The sequence below is a fragment of the Solanum dulcamara genome, chromosome 4, assembly GCF_947179165.1.
Source record: "Solanum dulcamara chromosome 4, daSolDulc1.2, whole genome shotgun sequence".
Taxonomy (NCBI): domain Eukaryota; kingdom Viridiplantae; phylum Streptophyta; class Magnoliopsida; order Solanales; family Solanaceae; genus Solanum; species Solanum dulcamara.
The window spans coordinates 13,681,676-13,708,381 of NC_077240.1; the positions used below are offsets into that span (position 1 = coordinate 13,681,676).

The following is a 26,706-nucleotide window of genomic DNA, read 5'->3' on the forward strand; positions in this document are numbered from 1 at the left end:
ATAATAAAGTGAGGGGTTCACTCCATTTCTGAGAGCTGGGAAAGGTAAGTGTTAGTTGTATTATTTCCTCCCTCCCTCCCTTCAACTAACCAAAGGAAAAGAAGCAAACAATTGAAAATCAAATGAGGAAGAAGACACTGAAATGGAAATAGTAACAAAATAGAGAGAGATGGAAGTTATCAATCATTCATCAATGCCAGTAGAGGTGGATTACAAAGGTTCTAGGCTAAGCCTCCGTTGCCAAACAGCGATGAAAGGGACTTCATTGAAAATTCTATAAAGTTAAGGACTAAACTATATACACAACAAACTTTCTAACTGCCAATTTGTCAACATGCACATTTCGTTTAGCTCGTTGTTTTACCATCAGTTAACACAAGGCGGACACGTTAACTATACAACTATCCAAACTAAGGAGAAGATCAACCAACGGACGGTGCTGGTGCTGGTGCTGGTGACGGTGCTGGTGCTGGTGCTGGAGAAGCAATCTTAGGGACACGAGGTGGAAGCTTCTTGAAGTACTTTTCATTGAAAGTCTCAGCCTTATCAGGATATTTTGATCTGACCAAGTTCTCCAGACATTTCCGGGTGGAGAAATCTTGCTTGGCACCATCAGTAGAGACGACATAGAAGCATCTGGTATCCTGGAAGTTTGTATGTTTGCTAACCTGTTTACACAGATTAAATCTTAGGTCATAGAAACTGAAACCTAAAAGTTATAAAATGCTATCAGTAACTTTGGCACGTGTAAGATAAAAACACAACTAAGATCATGCTAGCAACAAGATTAAAAATTAAGTTCCCATAGATGCAGAAGATAATGTGATTAAACACTTCCACTGAAATTTCAATGGAATAAACTGTTCCATTAGAAGCAAATGACATAGCAGGGGAGCACTGGGCAAGTAGGGACCAGTGCATTTGACCTGGGGAGTAAAAGGAAGAAGCAAAGAAGTAACCATCTAAATCTGAACGCAATGACGACAATCATTTTCTTTAGCGAATGAGACCAGTCCTCCAGAAAAAAAGTTTCATACCAGGAGGAGGAACTTGGGCTAGACTAGATCCACGAAGGACATAATGTGTAATGTGGGTACACACACATGCAATAGTTCTTAGAAAAGAATAAAACAGAACAATAACCTAAGATGCAAAATATGCTCATTGACTTTGCATATCAGACCTAACAGTTCGAAGTTCCTAGATTATGATGATCTCCTTTTTCACCGGTTGGGATGGGAAAGCTCAGAAGATCTCTAGCAAACCGCCTGTAGCTCAGTGGATTGAGCGTCTGTTTACTAAGCAGAAAGGCATAGGTTCGACCCCTACCTGTGCTACACCTTATTATTTTTATGCTCAAGATGCAATTTATGTGGGAAGGAGTCAGAGAACAACAGTCCTTTTTTTGCATTGTGAAATCAGTCATCACCTGTGCAAGCTATTTCTAAACATGAAAGGAATCAAATGGACAGTGTCAAGATCAACTAGGGCGCTGTTGGCCTTTTGGAATAGTCTGGGCAGCATCATGTCAAAGAAGAAGAGGTGGAAAATAATTCCTGCTTGCAAACGGTGGATTATATGGAAGGAAAGAAATTCAAGATGTATTGAGGATAAAGACATTCTGTTCAGAAGATTATACGCAGCTTCCTTTTCTTTTAATGGGTTTGTACATACGGCATCTAGCACTGACTTTGGGCTAATGATATATATAATATTCAGTGTCTTCCACGGAGGAGGGGTGTCGACGCCCTAGTTAGGAGGTGCGAGCGGTTGGATTTGGGGGTTATGCGGAGGGGTAGGGTTAGACCGAAAAAGTATTGGATAGAGGTGATTAGACAAGATATGGCACTACTCCATATCACCGAGGACATGACCTTAGATAGAAAGGAGTAGAGGTCGCGGATTAGGGTAGAAGGCTAGTAGGGATAGAATGGTGTCTTGTCGTGTGTCGGTTTAGGGTGGGCATAGGTCTAGGCGTGCCTTTATAGTTTTGTTGTTATTGCATTTAATTATCACATTACTTTGTTATCGTTATTGTTCTTCTCTTGTAAAATTTGCATTACTTTTCGTTGTTTGCCATTATGCTATATATATTGTTTTTCTCTCTTACTTGGGACTGTGACTTTTGAGCCAGGGGTTTTTCGGAAACAGACTCTCTATCTCCATGAGGTAGTGGTAAGGTCTGCGTACATCCTACCCTCCCCATACCCCACTTGTGGGATTTCATTGGGTATGTTGTTGTTGTTGTTGTCGTCGTCGTCGTCCTCAAAAACTCAGAAGATCTCTATGTGATAAGTTAGAAATTTCAGTTTCGTGTAGGACTTACTTGCAACTCCCACCAACCCCAAAATCATAAAAAATATTCCATCCATTTCAAGAGGAAAGAATTTAAAGGTGAAAATGTTAGAACGTAGCATTCGGTGAGAGCGCTGTTTAAGACAAAAAAAGATCGATCAAAACGAGAGAAAGAGGGTCCCAATGTATTTTTTGCTAGAGTATTTTCAGCATCCAAGTCTGTCTTTTCTACATCCCCTAAATTGTTTGCTTTACTAGTTCTCTGAAGATAGCTTTTTATTAACTACTTGGTGCCTTCCACACTCTGACTATTGCAACTTTGACTGCTAAAAGTTGAATAGATTGATGAAATGATTTACTTCCATGAATTTGAATCCTTGAAGAGAAGCTCCTTTTATTTTTTGAAACAGGTAACTTTTCCTTGAAGAGAAGTTCTCCAATAATGAAAAGTGGGAAGAGTCAAATTGAATAAGTAGAACATAAGGATTATCAAAAGTTACTCGAGCAAGTACTGACTAACCAAAAGCTCAAGTCTAATGGCAACCACGAAAAAAACTTAATTCTAAAGGCATAGCTAACTCAAGGTTCTCGGTCTCTTCAGACCAATTGTTAGAACTTCCAGCACTGAAGGCAGCAAATTCTGCAAACATGAGCAATATAATGACTTTGCATTATTCACTTGGCTGAAAAACATACAATCCTATCACAAATGATCATACGAACAATTGGCATAGGATCTGGCAACCACTGGTATCAATACTAATGTACAACTTGAAAAAAGCTGCACAGAAAACAATTATATCATATGCTCACACAATCCCTTTCCTGACATATTTGACACACACTTTGCTGTACAGTTAAAGAACTTTAACAAGTGAAGAAAATTGCTCAAAACCTTGGTACTAACAATCTGAGTAGAATATGATCCAGAGTAAGAAAATAACTTAAAGGCACTATAAAATGCTGTAGATTTTTAAAAAAAATTAGAAAAGTGTCACTTACAGTGATATAATCAAGACCAGCTCCCATCTTGACAGCTTTATCCGGATGGTAATTGAGAACAGTGTCGATAATATATGACTGGTCATCAGCAGATAATGGGTCACCATCATTATACCTTCGTAAAGAAAATGTAACCAGAAAATGTTATGGCCGTTGGGAGAAAAAAGACCATCTAACCAGAACAGAAATGAGCGGAAGGAAAAGAAGTACTACTAGTTTTTCATTATTGATTATAGCAGGGCCAATAATGGACATCAATTTTCGTAAAAACTTGAATATGCGCCTAGTCTATTTGTAATGCTACGTCTTTTTTGGCATTGACAGAAGTTCCAAACAAGGTGTGATTTCTATCTGCTTTGCCCCACTTTTGGATGGAAAGGAAATTGATCTTTTTTCTTTATTCATGACTTTAATCTTTCCTCTCTCACTAGATGACTAGAACTGATCTCATTCAAACGACCTTTTGCTCATCCCCCCTCCCTTTTTCTTTTCCTTTCTCTCTTCCTATAAAAAAATCTGTCAACCTCTTTTTTTCTGTAAACCCAAAACTTGACTCTAACGAGGGAAGCAGTGATCCTTGTTTTTCACTAACACTAAGGAAACTAACCCAGAAAATATAATGTGGGCAAAACATTTGCAGACAGAAAGAATTGTTCAAATACTGAAGTCTGTCACAATTCTATAGATGCTGTGTACTTTCTTTGTTCTTGTTTTCCTTTTTTAGGTTAAGAGCAGTAGGTGCTGAGTACTTAATATGTAGACCACAAACAAATTATAACTCATGTAGTAGCCAGTTTTCAGCAATTAAGTGAGAAATAAAACTCAATTTCTCTGCTGGAATTAATATTTTCTTCATGTAGCAGTATCACCAAATATGTATACAGTAAATTCAGTGATGCATACTACTTACCCTGTCCCATGCATTATCTTTCTGACTTTCAGCATAATAGGATCAACATCTGAAAGTATTTCTTGTTCCTCTGCTGTGAAATTATCCATCTTTTGCCTTGTTGCTGTAAAATGTCCACCTCTGTTGGAGTCATCAGCTGATCTTGCAGGCCGGTTGTTCTTCCACTCTCCACCACTAGCAGAGGCCCAACCTCGAGAATTTTCCTTAAAATCTCCTTTTGAATTACGTCTGCGCTGACCCCATTGAGGTTGCTTATCACTCTCTTCAACGCCAACCTTCTGAGAGTCCCAACCACCAACAGTTGAAGAATTCCAACCACCATTCTTTGTAGAGTCGTCACGTGTTGATTCATTGAACTGCCCATCTCTACTTATACTAGAGCTCCAATCATTAGCTGACTGATCAAGCCTTCTATTGCCTTCAGCAGTCGCTGAACCTAATCCACCACCTTTAGGAACTTTTCCCCAAGACGACTCAGAATTTGACTGTTTAGGCCCGTCCCAAGAACCACCATCTTTTTCCACCTTCTTCCCCCATGAGGACCAAGATCCTGACTGTTCTCCACTCCCAGAATGGTGCGTATTATTCTCAGGTTCATCAACCTTTTTCCCCCAAGAAGACCCACCATCTTTTTCCACCTTTTTCCCCCACGAGGACAAAGATCCTGACTGCTCTTCTTTCCCAGATAGTTGAGGGCTATTCTCAATTTCAATCTTTTTCCCCCAAGAACCACCACCGTTATCCTCCTTTTTCCCCCAAGAACCAGAGTCCTTATCCACCCTTTTCCCCCACGTACCAGAGTCTTTATCCACCTTTTTCCCCCAAGAAGAATCACCATCTTTTTCCACCTTTTTCCCCCATGAGGAGAAAGATCCTGACTGCTCTTCATTCCCAGGTAGTTGAGGGCTATTTTCAGTTTCAACCTTCTTCCCCAAAGAACCACCATCTTTATCCTCCTTTTTCCCCCAAGAACCAGAGTCTCTATCCACCTTTTTCCCCCACGTACCAGAGTCTTTATCCACCTTTTTCCCCCAAGAAGAACCACCATCTGTTTCCACGTTTTTTCCCCATGAGGATAAAGATCCTGACTCCTCTCCCTTCCCAGATTGATGACTCTCAGCCTTTTTACCCCAAGACCCACCATCTTTTTCCACCTTCCCCCATGAGGACAAAGATCCTGACTGCTCTCCATTCCCGGACTGGTGCAGGTTATTCTCAGGTTCCTCACTCTTTTTCCCCCAAGAAGACTCACCATCTTTTTCCACCTGTTTTCCCCATGAGGACCAAGATCCTGACTGCTCTTCTTTGCCAGATAGTTGAAGGCTATTCTCAGTTTCAACCTTTTTCCCCCAAGAACCACCATCTTTTTCCACCTTTTTCCCCCAAGAAGAAGCACCATCTGTTTCCACCTTTTTCCCCCAAGAAGAAGCACCATCTGTTTCCACCTTTTTCCCCCAGGATGATAAAGATCCTGACTCCTCTTCCTTCCCAGATTGGTGAGTCTCAACCTTTTTACCCCAAGAACCACCACCTTTTTCCACAATTTTACCATCTCCTTCCGATTTTTTTCCCCATGCTGACCATGATTCTGACTGCTCTGTAACCCCAGATTGCTGAGGATTACTTTCAGCTTCCTTGGCCTTTTCTCCCAAGGCAGACCATGATCCTAGCTGCTCTCCATTCCCAGATTGATGAGGATTACTCACAGTTTCATCAACCTTTTTTCCCCAAGCAGACCAGGAATCTGACTGATTGACACCCTTTTCAGCACCATTTTGGGTTTTGCCAGCCATATCCCAGCTACCACCTGATTTTACACTCTCAGATGAGGCCTTCTCCCATGCAGAACCACTTGGTTTTCCTTCATCTAAGTTTTCATTATAATCAAATTCAGCTCTATCTTCAAAAGTGGGCATATCAGAACCAGAGTCCCGATTGGGAGACAAGTATAATCCCATATCTTCGTCTTCCTCTAGTTCATCAACTTCTGCACCAAGACAACTGGTACCTTCAACTTCTTGAGCAGAGCTGCTCCTCAGCAAGTGCAGGAAGCTATAAACATCACGTGCATCTGGTATATTCCATTCAACCTTGCACAGAAAAGACTTTCACATGTTAGTCTCAGTCTAGACCCTTAACCAAGAAAATATGCAACTACAACGAATAAATATTCAGTTGCTTATCAGACAAAAGAACTAAAGTGCACTAGACCAATAAAGTAGGTAGGATGTGATGGAAGAAAACACACATGCTAGTTGTAGCAGGTTCAGAGCTCAACTTAATGGTACAGGTCAAGAAAGTCATTTATGATAACTACAGAACTTCCAACCAAGTAAAATGTAGTCAACCTGCTTGAAACACAAATTTGCATCTACTGGCCATAGAAGATCCAGCAATTAAAACTTCAATTTCAACATAATGGCTCCTGGTCTACCAGAAAGTGCAATGGTTTGTAATTTAATTGAACTCCGTTTGGCCAATTAATGAATGAACCGAGACATAAATAGAGAAATTGTTGTATGTGAAAAGCAGTTATCAACCAGTTGCATGACACAATCAAATCAAAAATCAATATACAGCACTCCAATACCAAATATTATTTTTTTTTATTGTTAAAGACTACCAAATAAATATTAAAAGGTGTTAAAGCAAAAAACATACATTTCTTGTGTTCAAGAGAACTTCAAATCGAGATCCCGTACCAACTGCCACATGCTTCCCCCAGGAGCAAGAAGCCACAATGCTTGACAAAGAATCGACATGGCACTTTTCAGCAGCCCTCTCAAAGCATTTTCTTGGGGTCTAAGAAAGATTAAAAATAAATAAACAAATAAATATATAGGACTCTGATTAAAAAGATAGCTCACTGGAGAAGTTGTCAAAATGAAGTGTTGTACAGAACAGAAGAAAATTTTTGTGGCTTACAAATAGTGTTGCTTCTGTAAATGGTATCTGCACATTTAACGATCGAGATAAGGCTTTTATTCCACCAGCATTGAAACCAACCAGATTTCCTGCACATGTCATGCTATTAGCCAATAGAACTAGGTGGTCTTTGAGAACACCCTTTGTGACCATTGTAACTGACGTTGATAGGCGCTGCAAAAGAAACCATATTGTAAGTACTTAGAGATAACGAATTTAAAGGAACTGCTATGGGAAATATTAAATTTCTTGTTTTGCACATAGAAGGTTGTCAAGTACACACTAGGTAGAAAAAGTTGGTCATCAATATGATTAAGGATAAGAATGCAGCTGAACCAATCACCATAGAGATCTCAGGAAGGTCCACAGATATATGGATAGATCAGATTTACAATTACTATTTGAAATTCCTATGTCTCATGGAAAGATGCCTTTCAAGTTCATATAGTTTCAAAAAGTGGCTTTATAGATAGATTTCGTTTTCAGGAGAGGAGATGAAGAGAAGGCTGAGATGTTTGTTCATGAGAATGTCTCAGGGTATGTCCCACAGAGCATTACCACGCAAAAGAAAGAAAGTCAAGGCATTTAATGGTACCTTAACGGCTTGCTCAAAGGCACAAGAAATTCCAATCAGTTCTTGGACTTGCTTTATTGCATATGGGATGGAGCGTGTAGTGTCTATCAGATGGATGACAGGAAGACAGGAATCCATGAGAATCCTCCAAGCATCTCCCCTTTGCTTAACAGCTTCTTTCTCGAGAACAATATCCAGAGCTAATTCACCTCTTTGACTCTTGGAAGGGCTCCTAATCCAAGACATTGTGTCAGGAGAAATCCACGCTATATTTGCACTTAAAACTCTTGGATCACCTGTACATTACGAGTGTACTATATTAGAATCAAGTATTCATTTCCAAGAAAAAGCGCAGTATAACGTTCTTGCAATTCTTTGTAAACTCCAGTTGTCCCGGGAAGCCATAACAGAAAATGTAAATTTGCGCATAGTACTGAATGTATATACTTTGACACCCTAAGATGAAAATCTCTTCAAAACGTTTTACCTTATTCATGACAAATCAACCATCAAGCTTTTGACCTTGGTCAAGAGCAAGGACAGACAAAATGGGAAGCTTATTAGCGTAATCTTAATTCTCAGACAGTACACTAACTGTTAGTAATACTCGTTAGCAGTTCTTAACTGCCATATTTTCCGCTTATCCAACTTGGGTTTTAAACATTCAAAAGAGAAACCTTAAAATTCAATAACATTTACCTTCTTCTTTACATGATAAAGAAGCCATAAATTTTTCATTTTAACTGATAAACCAGCTTCTAGACTTTTCAAGTTTCGGCACTCAGTAGAAATAGATTTGGAACATAGATTCAGATAAAGGACAAACAAAATGGGAGGCTCATAAATGTAATATTCTTTCTCAGAATGTATGAACAGTGGGAATTAATTGGATGATGATTGATGCCAAGGTCAAACAATGGAACTGCTGCAAAGCTGGAGAGCTTTAAAGGGATTGGAAAGGCAAGGCTGAAAACATGGAACTCAATTCATTCAGCAGTCTGGAGGGTCATCTAGAAGGAAAAGAATGCAAGAAATATTTAGAGCAAACTGAATCTGTAACTAGCATTAAGTACATATGTATTTCTTTACTGTTTTTTGGGTATAACATGGCTGTTGCAAAGGTCATGATAGAGTTTTTGGTAGTTCCAAGCTTACTTCTCCTTTCTTCAACCTCTCTGTGTCTTTTGCAAACTCACAAACCCAACTAAGCACTGCACCAGCCCTCAACCACTTAGCTCTTTTTCACACCAAACACCATTTTCCAATGTTTCACATGCTAAAGTTGCATGACAGAGCTTCTGCTTTAGAATGTGTTTGGGGCATCAGAAACAAAGATTCCTAGCCACTTCTCCCATAAGAGTGCTCTTTGAAGCCGAATTATTGTGAATTGATACAGCATAGTCATATAACGTGACTCAAAAAAAGAAAGGGAGCTCCTTCAGCTCATTATTCAGTTATCTGAGTCATGGTTAACACCATCCCTGTGAAGCCAAATCAAACCACAAAGCAGGCCAATTATCACTCCAAAATTTAGAGACCTAACCAGAGAACTTTTAGCAGAACTATGTTTATCAAACAGAAACAAAAGATAGGAGAGACTTAGAAGAGGGACATACTTAACTACTAGCTCAAAGTAGAAATTCAACATATACTATCAACATACTCCTTTGTCTTTCTACCACAAACCCAATTTAAGGAGAAATTTAACAGTACAGTAGATGTAAAAACTAAAAAAGAACTGACTCAAAATGACCACAAGCACACTCTTAATATTGTAACCGTAAAAATGACCACAAACACACTCAAATACAAAGGAAAAAAACTACCTTTGATAACTGTATCCAACAATATTGGACATATCATATCAGCAAGAATATGAGAAACCCTCTCCAAGTGATCGTCACTCGCATCTGGCCAAGAGAACCTCAAACATGGTGCATTCAAACACTTACTTCCAGAATTGTGGCAAAACGAACAAAATTCACTGCATAAAATAAAAATTCACAATGATGTAAATATTTCACAAGTAAAATAAGATTTATTTTCCACAGAAAATAATAATTAGGCATCCTTGGGATGTGGTTCATAAAGATGGATACAAACTAACAATAGTTCATGCAAGAGACACTAGATTGATGTCAATTCATCTTTAAATGGTTCAGTCAATGAAAGAATCGCCTTTTAAGTCTGACAAGTATAGCGATAAGTGTGGGATATAGAGAACCTCTAGTTTTAGAGGATCACTAATTTGCCGAATAAATTAAAGGCAAAGTAATATTGACATGACTTGAACTACAATGACCAAAAAGAGCAAAATGGTTTCAGAGGATTCATTTAGCCATATGCTAACATTATTTGGGCTCGAGTTTAGTTATTGATTGATATCGACACATCAAAGATGATTCGTCTTCTAGGACATGTAAATACATGAATTTAGTCCCAAGTCCATGGATAAAAGCCACCATCTGCCTAACAAGTAGAAATAGATATGGGATAAAATAGACCTGAAGAGAGAAGACTGCATATAAAGGTTCATGTAGCCAAAGCTGAGTAGTTTCAAAATAAGGCACAGCTGATTGCTTGACATAGGTGTAGACCACTACACCTTTAAAATATTTTTTTGATAAAGTAATAAAATGTTAATAATGAATGGGCAAGAAGAGCCCATATACAAGTAGTATAGCAAAAGGTAGAAACACTACAAAAAGAGGTGGTTTTCTACAAACACACCCAATCTTCAATACACAAACAACACACATATATATCGTGGAGATCCTGTGGTATGCTATATGTATGGAGCAAGTATTTTAAAGCTGTCACCTTCCAATCTTGTAGATACCTATTAAAGCTCAAAGCCCAGGAAACTTCTCCACTTTGAGACCTTCAGGCTTGATGGGCTGTCATATCATTTTGGCTCGAAATTTTGTATAGGTTTGGCAATGTATTTCTAAAGGTACTGTGCCTGCACCACCTATGTCCCAGAATTTTACTCTCCTCCAATCCCCTACCCTTTTCTTGATAAGGTATGGGGAACCCCCCTATACAAGCCGTATACCAAAAGAAGAGAACCTACATAAAGTAGGATTCTCAACAAAAGATATCCAATCCTCTATACAAATAAAGACCTCGTAAGTACACCAAAAAGAAACTAGAGACAAAACACTACTTTGCATTTTAATAAAATCTTGTATTCGGGCCCTTCAAAAGCGCTCCTATTATGCGCTTTCCGAATGACCCACATGATTGCAAAAGGAACAACTCTCCATGTCCTCGGGCTCCTCTTTCCCCTGCTATGAGACCAACTTTGCAGCCTTCTTCACTGTGTTTGGCATCACACATTGCATCCCAAACATCTTGAGAGCCACCCTCCATAACCGATTAGCCACCTTGAAGTGCAATAGGAGATGGTCTGCATTTTCACCTGCACTCTTGCACATAAAGCACCAACTAACGTAGGTGATCCTCCTCATCCTCAAATTTTCCATTGTTAAGATTGCACTCCTCGCCACCAACCAAATAAAGAAACACACCCTTCTTGGTGGAATCAAAATGGAGTCTGGGGGAAAGCAAACTCCTATCTTGCTAGTAGCCTCTTATAATAAGAGTTAACATTGAATAACCCGTCTCCACTCTCCTTCCATCTCCATACATCCGAAGAGTTGTTCGACGTGACTAACTCATACAACAACTCAACAAATTGTGAAATTCTGACCTCCCATTCTTGAAGATTCCTTCTGAAACTTAAGTCCAAAGTCCCACTGAATAACTTCCTCATGAGACCACCAAATTTGTTGGACTGTCATCTCATTGGCCGGACACAAGGTAAACATTGGGGAAGACTTCCCTCAACTCGTTCTCCCCACACCACTTGTGTGCCCAAAAACTAATCCAATCCCTTAAAAAACAAATCGCAACTAAAATCTTCCCATCCCTTCAATATACTCCTCCATAATACAAACCCAAAGGCATAATGATAACTTTAGTCCTCCATTCCCCTTCCAAAACCCCATATTTTTCCCCTATCACCTCTCTCCAAAAAGTACGTACCTCGGACCCAAATCTCCATAACCACTTTCCTGATAAAGCCTTATTGAAGATTCTTGGATCTTTAACCCCAAAACCACCCCAATGCTTTGAAATCGTAACAGTCTCCATAGGACCAAGTGGAACTGCCTCGCCCCCCTCTGTTGAATCCCATAGAAAGTTCCTTCGGAGTCTCTCAAATTTTATTGTAACAATGGCCGGAGCAAGAAACAAAGACAAGGAATATGTGGCTATGCTAGAAAGAGTACTCTTAATTAACACGTCCTTTCCTCTTTTGGACAAATATATTTTTTCAATCCCGCTAGCCTCTTTTCTAAATTGGTAAGAATCATATTCAGGTAAGTAGGATGACTTGAAAAAAAGGTGCATGCCATGTTTACAGTTTCACACATGATAGGATCTGTAGTGCTAACACAAATAAAGAGCTTCTAAGATTTCCTCCTCTAGAGATGCATACACATATAACAGTATTTACATACTCTCGCTAAAATAAAACTGTCTACTCAACCATATGGTGCATTCAGAATCTGGTGGTTGTAATGCTAAATTAACTTAAAATTTTGAACAACATACTGATTGACAAAATGGCAAGTTAAGTAATATCAAAGAAATAAGTGAAAGATAGTGTTTCACCTCACTGACAAAACTATTCTCTTGAAAAGATTGCCAATTTTTTTTTTCTTCTGGAATGAACTGATATTTTCTTGGCATCTTTCATAAACCTCAAGAACACTGATTCCCAAATTTTCCAGCTGCCCCTGTCAACCCAAAAAGAAGTATCAATGACACAACATACCCAGTATCAATGACAATAGTTCACAAAAAAATTACTCCAAAGCTTATAAGTTAGAAAAATAGGTAAAACCTGGTTGAGACGGATATGACCAATGAGGCCTGTCCCTGTTTCAGAATTCTCATATCCTGCTTGTTGGCCTGCGTATCTACAAGACAGAAGCAATAAGATCACCGACTAAAGCTAATTAGAGTATTATCATTTTTCCTCTCACAGAGATAGCAACTGTATCACACAGTATATTGGATATGTAAAAACTAAACTGAGATACAATAATGCAAACTTATTCCAAATTTGATCAACAATCAATAGGCTTAGCATGACACTTTAGAAGTAAAAGTTTTAGTATCTTTATAATGGAAAGCAATGAACTATATGTGCAAGAGGTGGTGCTATTAAATTGAAGAAAAAAACTACTACGAAGTCGAAATAATGATAATGGAACTAACATACTTGATAGTTTATGAACGGAATATATAAGCTGTTCATGTCTGATACATCTGGGGAGAACTGGCCAGATCTTTATCATGAGAAGAATAAGTACTCGAAAAATAACAGTAATCATCATTCCAATTCCGAAGAATGTCGCCACCTTCCGGCAGCTGCTTCAACTCTTTTCGCTTTCAAGGGAGTGAAAAAATCTTTTGTTCATATTAGAGGAATCTTTTTGGTCTTTTGCACGTTTAGAGAACCTTCGACATTTCAGTAAGCAGAAATGATGGGTTCTATGTGCAGATAATCATGTTTTCTATGACGCTTTTCTACTTTGTGGATAAATATTATACCCCGACTTTCCCAGTTTAATCAATAACATTTGTTACTTTATCCCAAATTTAAATTTTGAAAGAGGACCTCTTCGCTTTCAAGTAGTTCCAGAAATACCACTTGGGCAGCATAACATAATGGACTTCAAAAATTTAAAAATAACAAAAGACAACTGCAGGACTCAGAGAATAGCAGCAAAAGTTCGACTGAAAATTTTCAGAACCAAACGAATTGCTAGGGCAGTCTAATGAAACAAATTTTTAATGGCAGAAAACTGTGAAATGCAATTCCATTAGACCAAGCAAAATATGTTTGATGCAGTCACTACGTTGGTGATAATCTGGTCATAGTATGCTCATGTTACAGGATAGCAGGTGCACACACTTTTAGAAGACGAGAAAGTTGCAGCAGAAAAATTGAATGACTAGGGTGCTTACTCTATCAAGAACTCGTCAGCAGCATCCTTAAGACATACTTTACTCAAATGATTTTTGACAACGTACGCTGCTTTTTCTCTGCAGTACCCTCTACGGCATCCACAATCATTCAGATAAAGGATTACTCGACGGTCAGAAACATCATTCTTGAAGCTCACTCCACAAAGCAGTATCTCCTGAAATAAGGAAAAGGGGTTGGGGAAAACAGTTAGATAAGTGCATAGCTGCTCAGAACTAAGTGTCAGACAAAAAACTTGTTTCTAAGCACTACCTTCATCATCTCCCAGGAGGAATTACTGCTTGGAGATGAATCAAGAACTGCCTTGTATGCAGGATTGGACATAGCAGTTGCAGCCAACACTCCAACTGGATCACCAGCACAAAATTCACTTGGTAAATTTGACCCACCGCTAGCCCCATATTCAAACTGAATAATTGAGTTGCTGGAAACGTTCCTAACGGTCCCGTCATAACAAATGACTACATCGCGGAGAATGGCCATCAAATTCTTGAACAATGTCCCAGGTTCAGTTAATCCCCTGGTTGAGCGGACAATCACTTCTCTACTGGAGATCGAATGAATCATCTCCTGGTAAGGGTCCAACCCGTAGAACAGACAACTTCTAACCAACCCAAATTCCTCGGAAGGATTAGTACCAGCAGAAGGATACTTCTTCTGAAACAGTCGAGCCATGTCATTTACCAGTGTCTTTGTGTAAAATTTGCCTCTGTCTGATATTTGCAAGCCTAAGAAACCAATTTGCTGAACCACCTTATTAAAGGCAGATTCACTCTTGGAATCAATTAGAACACCCATGCCAGACGACTTGAGCACAAAGTCAATAACTGGAAGTTTCTCGTTACGCAAGTGATGCTCCAATTGTACTTCTACGGACTCATTATAGGATGAATGCAAATGATGTAGCAACTTGGACATGCACTGAATTCTCTCCTGGATACCATTCCTAACAGCCTTTGACATATAGAAATCTCGGAGACTAATACTAAAACCTTCTGTGCACAAATTCTCCATTAAAAGAGGCTGTAAAGAATTGAAGAACTTCAATACATCACTTGGACCCTTCATAAAATAGATAGATGTGATAACATCATTCAGAATTGATGAAATCAAGTCTCTGTTGTAATCAATTCCCAGGAACTGACTTTTCCCAATTGTGTGTGTCTCCCCGCAACTATCAAAGCTATCCGGTAAAGCAGCCCCCAAGATCTGCAAGGTCGTCCACATGATACCAGATTTACGAACATCTACTAGAGCAGGATCAGGTAAGGCCATCGGAAGAAACATTGCTAACTGTTGCGCAGCGGCTCTATTGAAGAAGTAATTTGAGAACATTAACTTCAACGACAGCAATGAGTCAGTGGCAAGCTGCAAATTGAAGTTACCAGTGTGAGAACTCAGTAACTGTTTCCCTACGGCGAAAAGCTCCACAACCTCTGCTTTGGCAGAAAGGGACTGAGGGTAAAACAAATGAATGCAGTCCCCATCAAAATCAGCACTAAGGGGCCCGCACATTAAGGGGTTGATCTTCACAGTGTGATCATCATGGACATACACTGACAAGGCTTGGAGGGAGTGCTTATGTGTTGTGGGTGGCCTGTTAATGAAAACAGTATCACCATCCATTATCCTCCTGTGCACTATTTGCCCAGGTCGTAGAAATGTATGCCCCTTTGACCCTTCTCTCAAAGAATAAGTACTTGACCCGTCTTTATAGGTTAAACAAAGCTTTTCATCCACCAATTTCTGTAAGTATGCCATATTGTGCTGACTTACTCTCTCCTCAAAAGTGATTTTCTGAGCAATTTCACATGGCAAACCAATCTCACCCACCCCTTTGTATGGGTCACCAGTTATGACACTTCGAGATGAGAAACCAGACCCCTTTCTGATAAACAAGGTCTTCATCTTCTCTAGCCAGGCTTTAGTGGTGGTATCAACTGCTTCCTTGTGTATTCCAAAACGTTTATCAACATCACGGGATGCCTAGTATTGAGAATGAAATGGACGATGAGAAGTCAAAATACCATCTTCATTGCATGGATACAAAAAGTATCAGTGAAAAAACATTAATTAAATTCATGAAATATCAAAGAACAAAAGTTTCTACTCAAACCCAGAAATTTTCTGTTTTTCTACATTCCCTGATTTGCAGAAAAATACACTTTGTGACATTAGATTTTTCATCCTAGATTAGGTACTTCCTACATAATTCCCCAAATTTTCAGTAACAGTTGAAATCAGATGAAAGCTGCATTCCTGTTCTCCAACTGCAAAACAAGGTCACGGCCATTTAATTGAAGCAGTAAATGAATCTATTACTGTTTCCCCACCTACTCCCACCCAAATTTAAAAAAGCTCCCTATCGGCCTCTCTTAATAGGCAAGGCAACTGATATCAACCTGAGCAAGGCTGTTGGAGTGAACTATGCAGTTTAGGGTGACCAACCATCTTCATCTTCCCTCCACCATTTCCTTCTATGTTACATGGAACCAACAATTTTAGGAGTACAGTATAATGAGGAACTTATTTGAGCAGACGAGCTATTTCTTAAATTGTTTGGTAATAAAAAGATACTCCCCTAGCTAAACATATAAACGATCAATAAACTACAAAAGGAAACAGAGAAATAGAAGGATCTATGATTTCTTCAGATATGAAACAGAACAATTCGAAGTCACTACCTGAACTGTGGCATCATTGACTTTCTGTTTGTTTAAAACTGTAAATTAGCCAAGTCTCATAAGTGCAGACACTTGACATATACACTCGGGAATTAAAAAGAAACAGAAAACTGTCGAAAACTCAAAACCTCAAAAACCCAAAACTAGTCTTGCCAAGGAGAGTAGGAGACTAAGCAAAAGCACAAAGTGGTGCAGTAACTAATTGTTAGAAATTGCAAGTGCTACAACTACTTCGAAGATATGAAGTGTCATAATAATGGAAGTCTCAAATAATAAAATCACAAAACACTCTAAGCAGATGGGAAAAGTTTATTCATTGTTCAAATTCAAGTTTTAACAATAAAAGCAGTCTCAGTACCTTGCCTGTCCCCCTAAATTGGAGATACTGGACAACTGCTGCTTGTAAATCATTTGCCTCCACTTCATGAGCCTCAAAATTAGGTGTACCAGATCTTGAACTTTTAATTATGTCAATCTGCCTCAGCACCTTCCTGAGCATTGTTATAGAGTGATCCTGAAAAAACAACATGAAATTATGATAACTGGCAACTTGACATAGACAAGAGAATGCCAACAACATATAAGATTTAATATAAGTGTCTTACCGAAGACATGATGTTATTCCCATCAGATATATCAGGCACAGACAAACAGTTAGGAGGTACTGGTAAGTATTGCAGGATGTATCCCTCCTGTGGGAAATAGCCTTTAGCTGATAGCTTTTTTCTCGTATCTTCACGAATTCTTCTCAGAATTGCAAGGACCTAAAATCGTGTGTGATAACGAAAACAAGAGAAAGCAAATTGAACTGAGATATCTTTTAGCCAGAACACAAAATTGAATTTGGCAATGCAAAATTATCGATTCAAAGAAAACTAATTGACGAACCAGAAAGAAAACTCCAAAACAATTTATGATAGGTACAACTGCCAAGAAATTGATTAAGGGGAATGGTCCAACAAATTAAATCACTTATATCATCAAAAGTTCAAATACATCATACAAGATTGACATTTCATAAAATCCCAACTTAAACATTGTCACTAGCAGAAACTACTGATTTCCAGTGAAAAATCAACCTAGTCATTCCCACTCTCCTTCTAGGGGGGTAAATTGCACTACCACAGGAAAACAATTCAACAAGCATAATATTGGTATCACTAACCAGTTCATTTTCCCCTCTTTGTTGGTTACCCTAAAGAATATATTTAGGCTGTATGTTGTAGTGCATTTCTCAGCTGATCTTTCTATAAGATAGCTATAAAATGAGTTTTATTGCTGGAGAGGTCAGTATTCATAAATAATAGAGATTGCATCAGTATACTCTTCTGACCCAGGTCCCAGTGGCCGAATTGTGAGGCATGACCGAGAGGGCAAGGGATTATCACCTTATTGTAATGCAGTCCCAATTCTCCCAGCTGCCAATCATTTTAGTTTGCCAGTAAATGCCAAAGCTGTGACTTCACAAACAATGGATTTGCATGGAAGTCTAAGTGATGGAATCATGAAGCTTTGATATCAGAAGGGCAGCATAGGAAATGCAGCCAAAATCAAATACATTAACCACTAGAAATAGATCAAGAGGCACCAGAAATGTATACTTACTTTTACGAGCAACTCAAGAAGTAGAACAAAGACATTTTAATCCAATTCAATTCAGCTCATTACAGAAGATAATTATTTATAAGCAGCTTTTCTTCAGTCCCTATTTTTAAGCTGTGTAGTGATTCTACAGAGACTGAGAAGCTAACCTCAGAAGGAAGCAAAGGTCGAGAATAACCGTCACCGTAGCGGTAGCCATATTTCTCCAAGAAATTCCACTCTTGAAGCCTTGCAGCATTTTTTGGTACTTTCAGCTCCAAATAGGAAGCGCCATCTGAGGTTTTGCCCTCATATACTGAGATTTGTGAGACATCCTACATTATATAGAATATATTAAACCCATAAATTACATTACTCAAATATTCAAAGTCAAATAAAGAGCTCAATATCTTTCAGTTTAGGATTATGGCTAGGGAACAAGGCATGAACTCCTTTTTTTTAGCTCCTACAGGGAATCTCTTCTTAACAGGTCATTGTAAGACAACACTGTTCAGATAAACACTTAAAATACATATCCCAATGACAGATTAGCAGATAGGTGAATGTGGAAGAAATTGCCAGTTTCTATTATATTCAGGAATCTCCAAAAGAAGGCAAATCCCTTTGACTTTAATCAAGAAGTCGTGAACTAATGTAGTGATTGCTTCACCACATAAAACACTAAGTACATGTAGTTCACATGTTGAATTGCGGGACTTAAACATGACATGCCAATTTTAGGGCATTGACCTACTTAATCTAACCTCCTTCGGGAACAGCCTCTCTACCTCCACGAGGTAGGGTGAGGTCTGTGTCACTCTACCATCCCCAGACCCCACCTGTGGGATGTGGGATATTTTACTGAGTATGTTGTTGTTGTTGACCTACTTAATCTAACCAAATAATAAAAGATATCATGAAATGATGCCAATTGATAGTCAAAATGATGTATCAAGAAAATGTTAGAAGTGCTAGACACCTCATCTTCTTTCTACCCTATGCCCAATCCTCCTCCCTACTGGTTTTTTTCTTCCTGCCTGAAAGGCCCTTCTGTGAGTAAGGCTGTAGTTGAGGAAGAAAGACCACTTTTTCAAAACTTCATTCTTTTCTATTAACTAACACTCATTTTTGTTAGAAGAAAGACAGAAAAGGGACCACCACTCTATGCCCCTAATAAGATAACTTCATTACCTCGTTGAAAGAAGTGAAGAACTAGATCATACTCAGATATACAATCTCATATCTCAAAAAAAAAAGTGTATATATTTGTGTGTATGTGTGAATATATACACAGATGTATACAGCAATCTCAACTCTGCACATACTATTTCTATGACTCATTTACTTACATAGAATACAACACATAAATTTCAAGGGCAGAGACTCTTCCACGAGAACTCAAAGAGCTTAATAAAAACTAAAAGAACCATCACTGTCAACACGGCCTTAGTCACTTACTCACTCTTACATAGAAAAAGCACTGTTTCATACAGAGGCTAACAATACTTGCATTACTAGCTAAGAGGCAGAGGGACAAGCAAAAAGGGTTGGGTAAAATCAAACACTATTACTTGAGGTGCGCGCAAGCTAATCCGGACATCACGGTTATCAAAAAAAAAGTGCACACTATTAATATGAAGTACGAAAGCAAAACACTAGCTAGAGGGCACAAAAAATAGTGATACACTCCAAAGAAGTGATGAAGGGTCTTACTAAACCTCTACGTATTCCATAAAATAATTACAATCACCATCCCCGTCAATTAAATTGCTTTAAATTGCAACTTTTGGTTGGTGCCTCAGTATTTGCAACAGGAAAAAAAACAGAAAGAATTACATACATATAAAATGGAAACCGTGCAAATCATCATACGGACAAGGAAAAGGTCAAATGACCTTGCTTGTCTAATATACCAATAAGAACAACTGTGTTTACACCAAATAAGAAACTCTAAACAATTTGGAGACACATAAATGCTGATACTCAACCACAATATTTCGTTTATTGGTAACTAAACACAATTACATGAGCTGCAAGATACTCACCTCACAACATGAGGACAACATTCGTTCAAGAACACCAGCATGCTTGACCTGAAACTGAGTATGATCTCAACAACGTTAGAAAATAGCACAAAGTGCTTTCACAACAAATTTGAATAATTTTACATTTACGCAGGAATCAAGAGAAACCCCATGCACAAAGCACCTTCCAAATACAAGTCCATGAAAATCATCAATTCAACTTCATTGGCCTTTGAAGGGGAAAAGGAACAATTTAAGACGTAGAAGTATAGTAAATTTGCAACAAGCTACGTCGGCAACTTAGCTCAATAGGAATCTAAGTTGCGTGGACTCTTCACATTTGGTACTACACCCATGTCGACACGACATGGGTGTGGGAACTGTACCGGATATGGTCAAACAATTTTGGGTACTTTGACCAAAATCGATAGAGAAACTCAAGACAGATACAATGATTTCCGATTCAAACTTAATAATAAACAGTTAATAATAATTACAGCTTCGAGTTGCACTCAAAATGTGTGTATTCTTTTCCATCCAAATAGTCCACCATAGTTTAGGCATATTTTTACAACTCTATTTTTTTATGTTTGAATTATTTTTAGCCGAATCCCCCACCCGTATCGGACACACGCACGGCCGCATCCGAGTCCAAGCAACTTAGATGGGAAATTGGAGAAATCAACCACTTAACCTTTCAATTTTACAAATCTTAAACTTCCTCCCGTAGAATCTTTGTAGGAACAAAAATAATTTATTTATTATGTTAAAAAGGAAGAAATTAATGAGATCTAATACCTTTCTGTTTTTCATCTTTAAACACTTCAAGCAAATCAGGCTTAGCATCTTTTTCAACTCACTGACATGGTCAGGGTGATATATAGGAATGGGCAACTCAATGTACCCAAAATGACCTGAAACAGATAAATTGGGGTTACTTGAGCCTTCTGAAGAAGCCCGCAACAATTGCATGTAATTTCAACAATGCATGAAGCCAGTATTTGATCCCTGTCAACTTCTCAACTTCAATGATCTATTGACATACGCATACCATATCAATATGTGGAATTATTCTTGTTTTTTACACTCCACTTGCAGATTAGCATTACCTCTATCTCATTCAGAAACAATAAAACATAAATAAATGAAATTGTTATAGTACCTTCACATTGACCAGGCTCTGCAGTACCACAAGATTCACATCTGCCAGCTTCGAGAGGCAGACCAAGGAAAGGATTTAAAAGTAGGCTCGGATGCGTAATCGGACAATCGCTAATAGAGGATTTACACTGCCAGAAACCAGAAAAGAAAGGAATTTATAATGACACATAGTATAAAAAACAGTAGTCAACGCAGAAACTTAATTGTCAGGGTAATTGGTTCATAGTTAAACAAGTGTCAGTAGAATTACTTGAAAAGTTTAGAAAATGACTAAACACTATTTTTTCTTCAAACAAGTGAGAAAATTACAAGCACCATTCATCGAAATTACTTCAGGAAGTATGAAATGCCCAGTTGAATGATAAAATATGTGTACAGACTAAACACCGGTTTACTTTCTCTTGAAAACCTTGTAACAAAGAAACACTAAAGTTGCATAAACTTGTACTTACTATTTCCTGTGGTGTAGCCAAACCAAATTTGATACGTTTAACAATCCCATCCGATACTTTCGATGACGGAGTTTCCTCCATGTTTTTCTACACTGCAGCTGAAAAGAGAATTTTAAAAATCATTAGGTCCCCCAGAAATGCAGCTTTAACAAGAATATAGTCTGACCACCATTTTGGCAAAATCTCCAACTTCCAGCTAAGGACAATAGTCAATGTAAGCCAACATTAAGTCAGATTCATCAATAGAATGTTTTGTTAATCTTTTAGAAGTGTTGTAACTTCATAAAATGATTAACATGCATCAAAACCTACCGGAGAAAATAACAATATCAGAAACGGCAAAAATAACAATGTCAAAAAGGGCGAAAATAACAGTGTCAAAAACGGCAAAAATAACAATGTCAAAAACCTTTTCTACTGCTTATATCCAACCAAACAGCAAAAAAAATGGCAGAACAACAATTTCCACCAAGATATGAATGATCCAAGCAAAAAGGACGACTTGACCGGAGTCCAACAGGGAAGTGAAACTCAAGAAAACATTAACAGATTCTAAGCAGAACCCACATGCAAGAAGCAAAAACCACCAAGAATCAAACCCTAGCACACACCCAAAAACCCTAGTTTTAGCTTAAAAGAACAGTAAACCTCACAAAACAGAACTGGGTTAATTCGAAACAAGGGTTTATGTCAAGAAACCCCAATTTAATACATCGCAGAAACAAGAACTAAAGCAATTTCTAAAATGCAAATGAGCAGTAATGCCCCTTTTAAACAAATGGGTAACGCAAAAAGAAGCACTACAAATGAATGCCATTGAAATTACCAACACAAATCGTAGAAAAGGAAAAGTGAGTATACCGAATCTGTACCACACTGTCTTTTCTTGTTTTCTCCTCACAGGTAAGTTGGGGGAAATTCTTGAATTGCATTCAGGTCTCGCCCATGGTGAGGAAGAAGGGAGAAAGAGAACAAATTGCAAAGGGTTTTACAGTGCCCAGTAGCTCCAAAAGGACACTGCTTCTTCAGTGCATGGAGCAGCAGAGTGAGTGGCACTTTGAGTGTGATTTGGAGGGCTCCCTAGTCACACTACAAATTGGGAAAAAAGAGGAGTTGGAGAGAAAAAAATAAAATTTCAGCCTTTCTCCTTCGCTATAAAAAAGAAAAAGGAAATAAGGCGGAAAATATGCATATAAATTGTTGTACTATGTGCTGTATAAATTGTACATAGCTAGAAGTGTAAAGATACCCTTGCCTATTAAACTAATGGGGTAATAAAATTCGTGGTCCCTCAATTATTGATAAATTTTACTTTTGATCCTTATGATATGTAAGTAAGCATGACAACAATAACAATTCAGTGAATCTCACAACATAAAAATATGTAAGTAAGTATATATGAATTTTAAATTAATTACAAAAGAAGATCAGAAATTTTCTTAAATTATATAAAATTGAATAAAAATATCTTTGATTAATAGTTTAATTTAAAAATACTCCTAGCATTAATAGTTTAATCCAAAAATATTTCTACCATTAATAATTTACTCTAGAAATACCCCTTTTAATTATTGGATCAAAAATGGTAATAAATGTATTGTTTTTTTTTTAAAACACATTTATCGAGAAATATATTGGGAAAAATAGTCCGTATGCATTAATCGACAATTAAGAATGTTGTCAAGAAATGCAAATCTGGTCAAATTTGCATATTCAATTAGGTTTTTATTTAATGTAATTTTGACCACCCAAAAAAATATGTTTTTGTTTTAGCTCCTTAATACAACTACATAAATATAATTTTAAATCGTAATCAAGTGTTAAAGAGGTAATATTGAATATTTATTCTCGAAGAATACACAATGAAGTCCAATCTTTTCAAACTAGAATTTTTCTAAGTTATAAGAATAAATATGAAACGTCTTGCTAACCGCAAAAATATAAGTATAATTTGTTTATAAACATAATTGATGCAAATTTTACTAATTAGTATTAGTGACGCGTGCTGGAAATCAATTTAAAATTATATTTTATTATTTAAAAGTTAATGCAACTCATAACGTACATATTACGACATTAGTTATAACATTCACAAATTGGAAAAAAAAAAAGAGTGGAGAGAAAAAATATAATTTCAGTCTTTCTTCTTCTTTGTAAAAAGAAAAAGGAAATTAGTAAAAAATATGCGTATGAATTATTGTACTGTGTGCTGTATCAATTGTACATAGGTAGTAGTGTATGGATGCCCTTGCCTATTAAAATAATGGGATAGTAAAATTTGTGGTCTTCAATTATTGATAAATTTTATTTTTGATCCATAAGATATGATATGTAATTAAGCACATTAAAACTTAAATTAATTATAAAAAAGAATTAAAAATATTCTTAAACTATAGTTAATAATTTGATTTAAAAATATCTTTGTCATTAATAATTTAGTCTAAAAATATATGTACCATTAATAATTTATTTTAAAAGTACCCCAAATATTTAATGGATCAAAATTGTCAATAAATGCATTATTTTTATTTTTAAATACATTTATCGAGAAATATATTGGGGAAAAGTCAAGATGCATTGATCGCTAGTTAAGAACATTGTCAAATAATGCAAAAATGGTCAAATTTGCGTATTCAATTAAATCTTTATTTAATGTAACTTTGACCATTGAAACAAAAAATATTTTTCGTTATATTTCTTTAATACAACTACATAAATATAATTTTAAGTCATAATCAATGTTTAAAGAGGTAGCGTTTGGTGTTTATTCTTGAAGAATACACATGAAGTCCAATATTTTCACACTAAAATTTTTCTAAGTTACAAGAATAAATATGAAACGTCTTGCTAACAATAAAAATATAAGTATAATTTGATCATAAACGTAATAGATGCAAATTGAACTGATTAGTACGAGATACACGTGCAATGCATGTACCAGAGACTAGTATATAAATTGATTCACCATTCATCAATTTGAAATTGTATTCTATTATTAAAAAAATTAATCCAACTCACATTTATCGAGAAATATATTGAGGAAATAGTCAAGATGCATTAATCGACAGTGAAGAAAGTTGTCAAGTAATGCAAAAACGGTCAAATCTGAGTATTCAATTGAATTTTTATTTAATGAAATTTTGACCATAGAAAAAAATATACTTTGTTATATCTCTTCAATACAACTACATAAATATATTTTTAAGTTATAATCAAGAGTTAAAGAGGTGCGTTTGATATTTATTCTCGAAAATACACATAAAAAAGTCAATTTTTTTCACACTAGAGTTTTCCTAAGTTACAAGAATAAATATGAAACGTCTTGCTAACAGTAAAAACATAAGTATAATTTGATCATAACGTAATCGATGTAAATCGTACTATTTAGTATGGGATACACGTACAATGCATGTGTCAGATACTAGCATGTAAGTTGATTCACGATTTATCAATTTGAAAATGTATTTTATAATTAAAAATTTAATGCAACTCACATTTATCGAGAAATATATTGGGAAAATAGTCAAGATGCATTAATCGGCAGTTAAGCAAGTTGTCAAGTAATGCAAAAATGGTCAAATTTGTGTATTAAATTGTATTTTTATTTAATGTAATTTTGACCAACGAAAAAAATATATTTTGTTAAATCTCTTTAATACAACTACATAAATGTAATTTTAAATTGTAATTAAGAGTTAAAGAGGTAATGTTTGATATTCATTCTCGAAGAATACACACAGAGTCCAATCTTTTCATACTAGAATTTTTCTAATTTACAGGAATGTATATGAAACGTCTTGCTAACAATAAAATATATAAGTATAATTTAATCATAAACGTAATTGATGCAAATTATACTTATTAGCATGAGATAGACGTGCAATGCATGTGTTAGCGACTAATGTATAAATTGATTCACCATTCATCAATTTGAAGTTGTATTTTATTATTTAAAAGTTAATGCGTTGGGCGAAAGGTAATTGTAAAGGAGTTGAAAGCCACTTGATTCTAAGGAGAGTAGCACCCCCTATTTTTTTCTCACCCTCATAAACTCACATTTATCGAGAAATATATTGAAAAAGTAGTCGAGCTGCATTTATCAGCAGTTAAGAACGTTGTCGAGCAATGAAAAAATGATCAAATTTGTGTATTTAATTAAATCTTTATTTAATGTAATATTGATGACTAAAAAAAATTGTATATCTTTTTAATATCTGCTACATAAATATATATAATTTTAAGTTGTAATCAAGAGTTAAAGAGGTAACATTTGATATTTATTCTTGAAGAATACATATGGAGTCCATCTTTTCACACTAGAGTTTTTCCAAGTTACAAGAATAAATAGAAAATGTCTCGCTAACAGTAAAAAATATAAGTATAATTTGATCATAAATGTAATCGATGCAAATTGTAATGATTAGCATGAGATATACATGCAATGCAAGAGACTAGTATATAAATTGATTCACCATTCATCAATTTAAAATTGTATTTTATTATTTAAAAGTTAATACAACTCGCATTTATCGAGAAATATATTGAAAAAGTAGTCGAGCTGCATTAATCAACAGTTAAGAACGTTGTCGAGTAATGAAAAAATGGTCAAATTTGTGTATTCAATTAAATCTTTATTTAATGTAATTTTGACGACTAAAAAAATTATTTTTTGTTATATCTCTTTAATACAATTACATAAATATACTTTTAAGTCGTAATCAAGAGTTAAAGAAGTAACATTTGATATTTATTTTTGAAGAATACATATGGAGTCCATCTTTTTATACTAGAGTTTAATTTCCTAAATTACAAGAATAAATACAAAATATTTTGCTAACGATAAATAATCTGTACCATACTCATTTAATCGAACTCTAACATGAATATCGGACACTAAATAAATAACCCAAAAAAATAATGTGTACCATACTCATTTTTCTTGTTTTCTTTTTTCAAAAAATTGAGGAAAAGACATTCAGGTCGACTATAACGAGGAAGAAGAGAAAGAGAACATAATGAGGAGGATTCTACAGTACCAAT

At 36.4% G+C, this 26,706-nt stretch overlaps 1 protein-coding gene across 1 annotated transcript; it reads right to left on the bottom strand.

Annotated features, from left to right (window-relative positions):
• Window positions 1–138: 138 nt before the first annotated feature.
• Window positions 139–22,808, bottom strand: LOC129886412 (DNA-directed RNA polymerase V subunit 1). Its single transcript, XM_055961085.1, has 19 exons — window positions 22,528–22,808; window positions 21,667–21,764; window positions 21,216–21,342; window positions 20,852–20,967; window positions 20,075–20,128; window positions 18,200–18,364; window positions 17,054–17,212; window positions 16,807–16,962; window positions 14,017–15,750; window positions 13,746–13,921; window positions 12,616–12,691; window positions 12,384–12,508; window positions 9,533–9,690; window positions 7,728–8,002; window positions 7,133–7,306; window positions 6,869–7,009; window positions 4,208–6,297; window positions 3,298–3,412; window positions 139–668 (listed from the first exon to the last, which is right to left on the bottom strand). The coding sequence occupies exons 2-19, from the start codon at window positions 21,745–21,747 to the stop codon at window positions 423–425; spliced, it is 6,168 nt and encodes a 2,055-aa protein (XP_055817060.1). The 5' UTR covers window positions 21,748–21,764; window positions 22,528–22,808; the 3' UTR covers window positions 139–422.
• Between the last annotated feature and the right edge of the window lie 3,898 nt (window positions 22,809–26,706).

What these genes read in the sequence shown, in the direction of transcription:
- LOC129886412 (XM_055961085.1), bottom strand. Translation starts at nt 21,747, where the DNA reads ATGGAGGAAACTCCGTCATCGAAAGTATCGGATGGGATTGTTAAACGT. An exon ending in AGAATAGTTTTGTCAGTGAG is followed by an intron (nt 9,691 to 12,383) that starts GTGAAACACTAT and finishes TATTTTATGCAG; the next exon opens with TGAATTTTGTTCGTTTTGCC. An exon ending in CTGGTCTTGATTATATCACT is followed by an intron (nt 669 to 3,297) that starts GTAAGTGACACT and finishes CTGTGTAAACAG; the next exon opens with GTTAGCAAACATACAAACTT.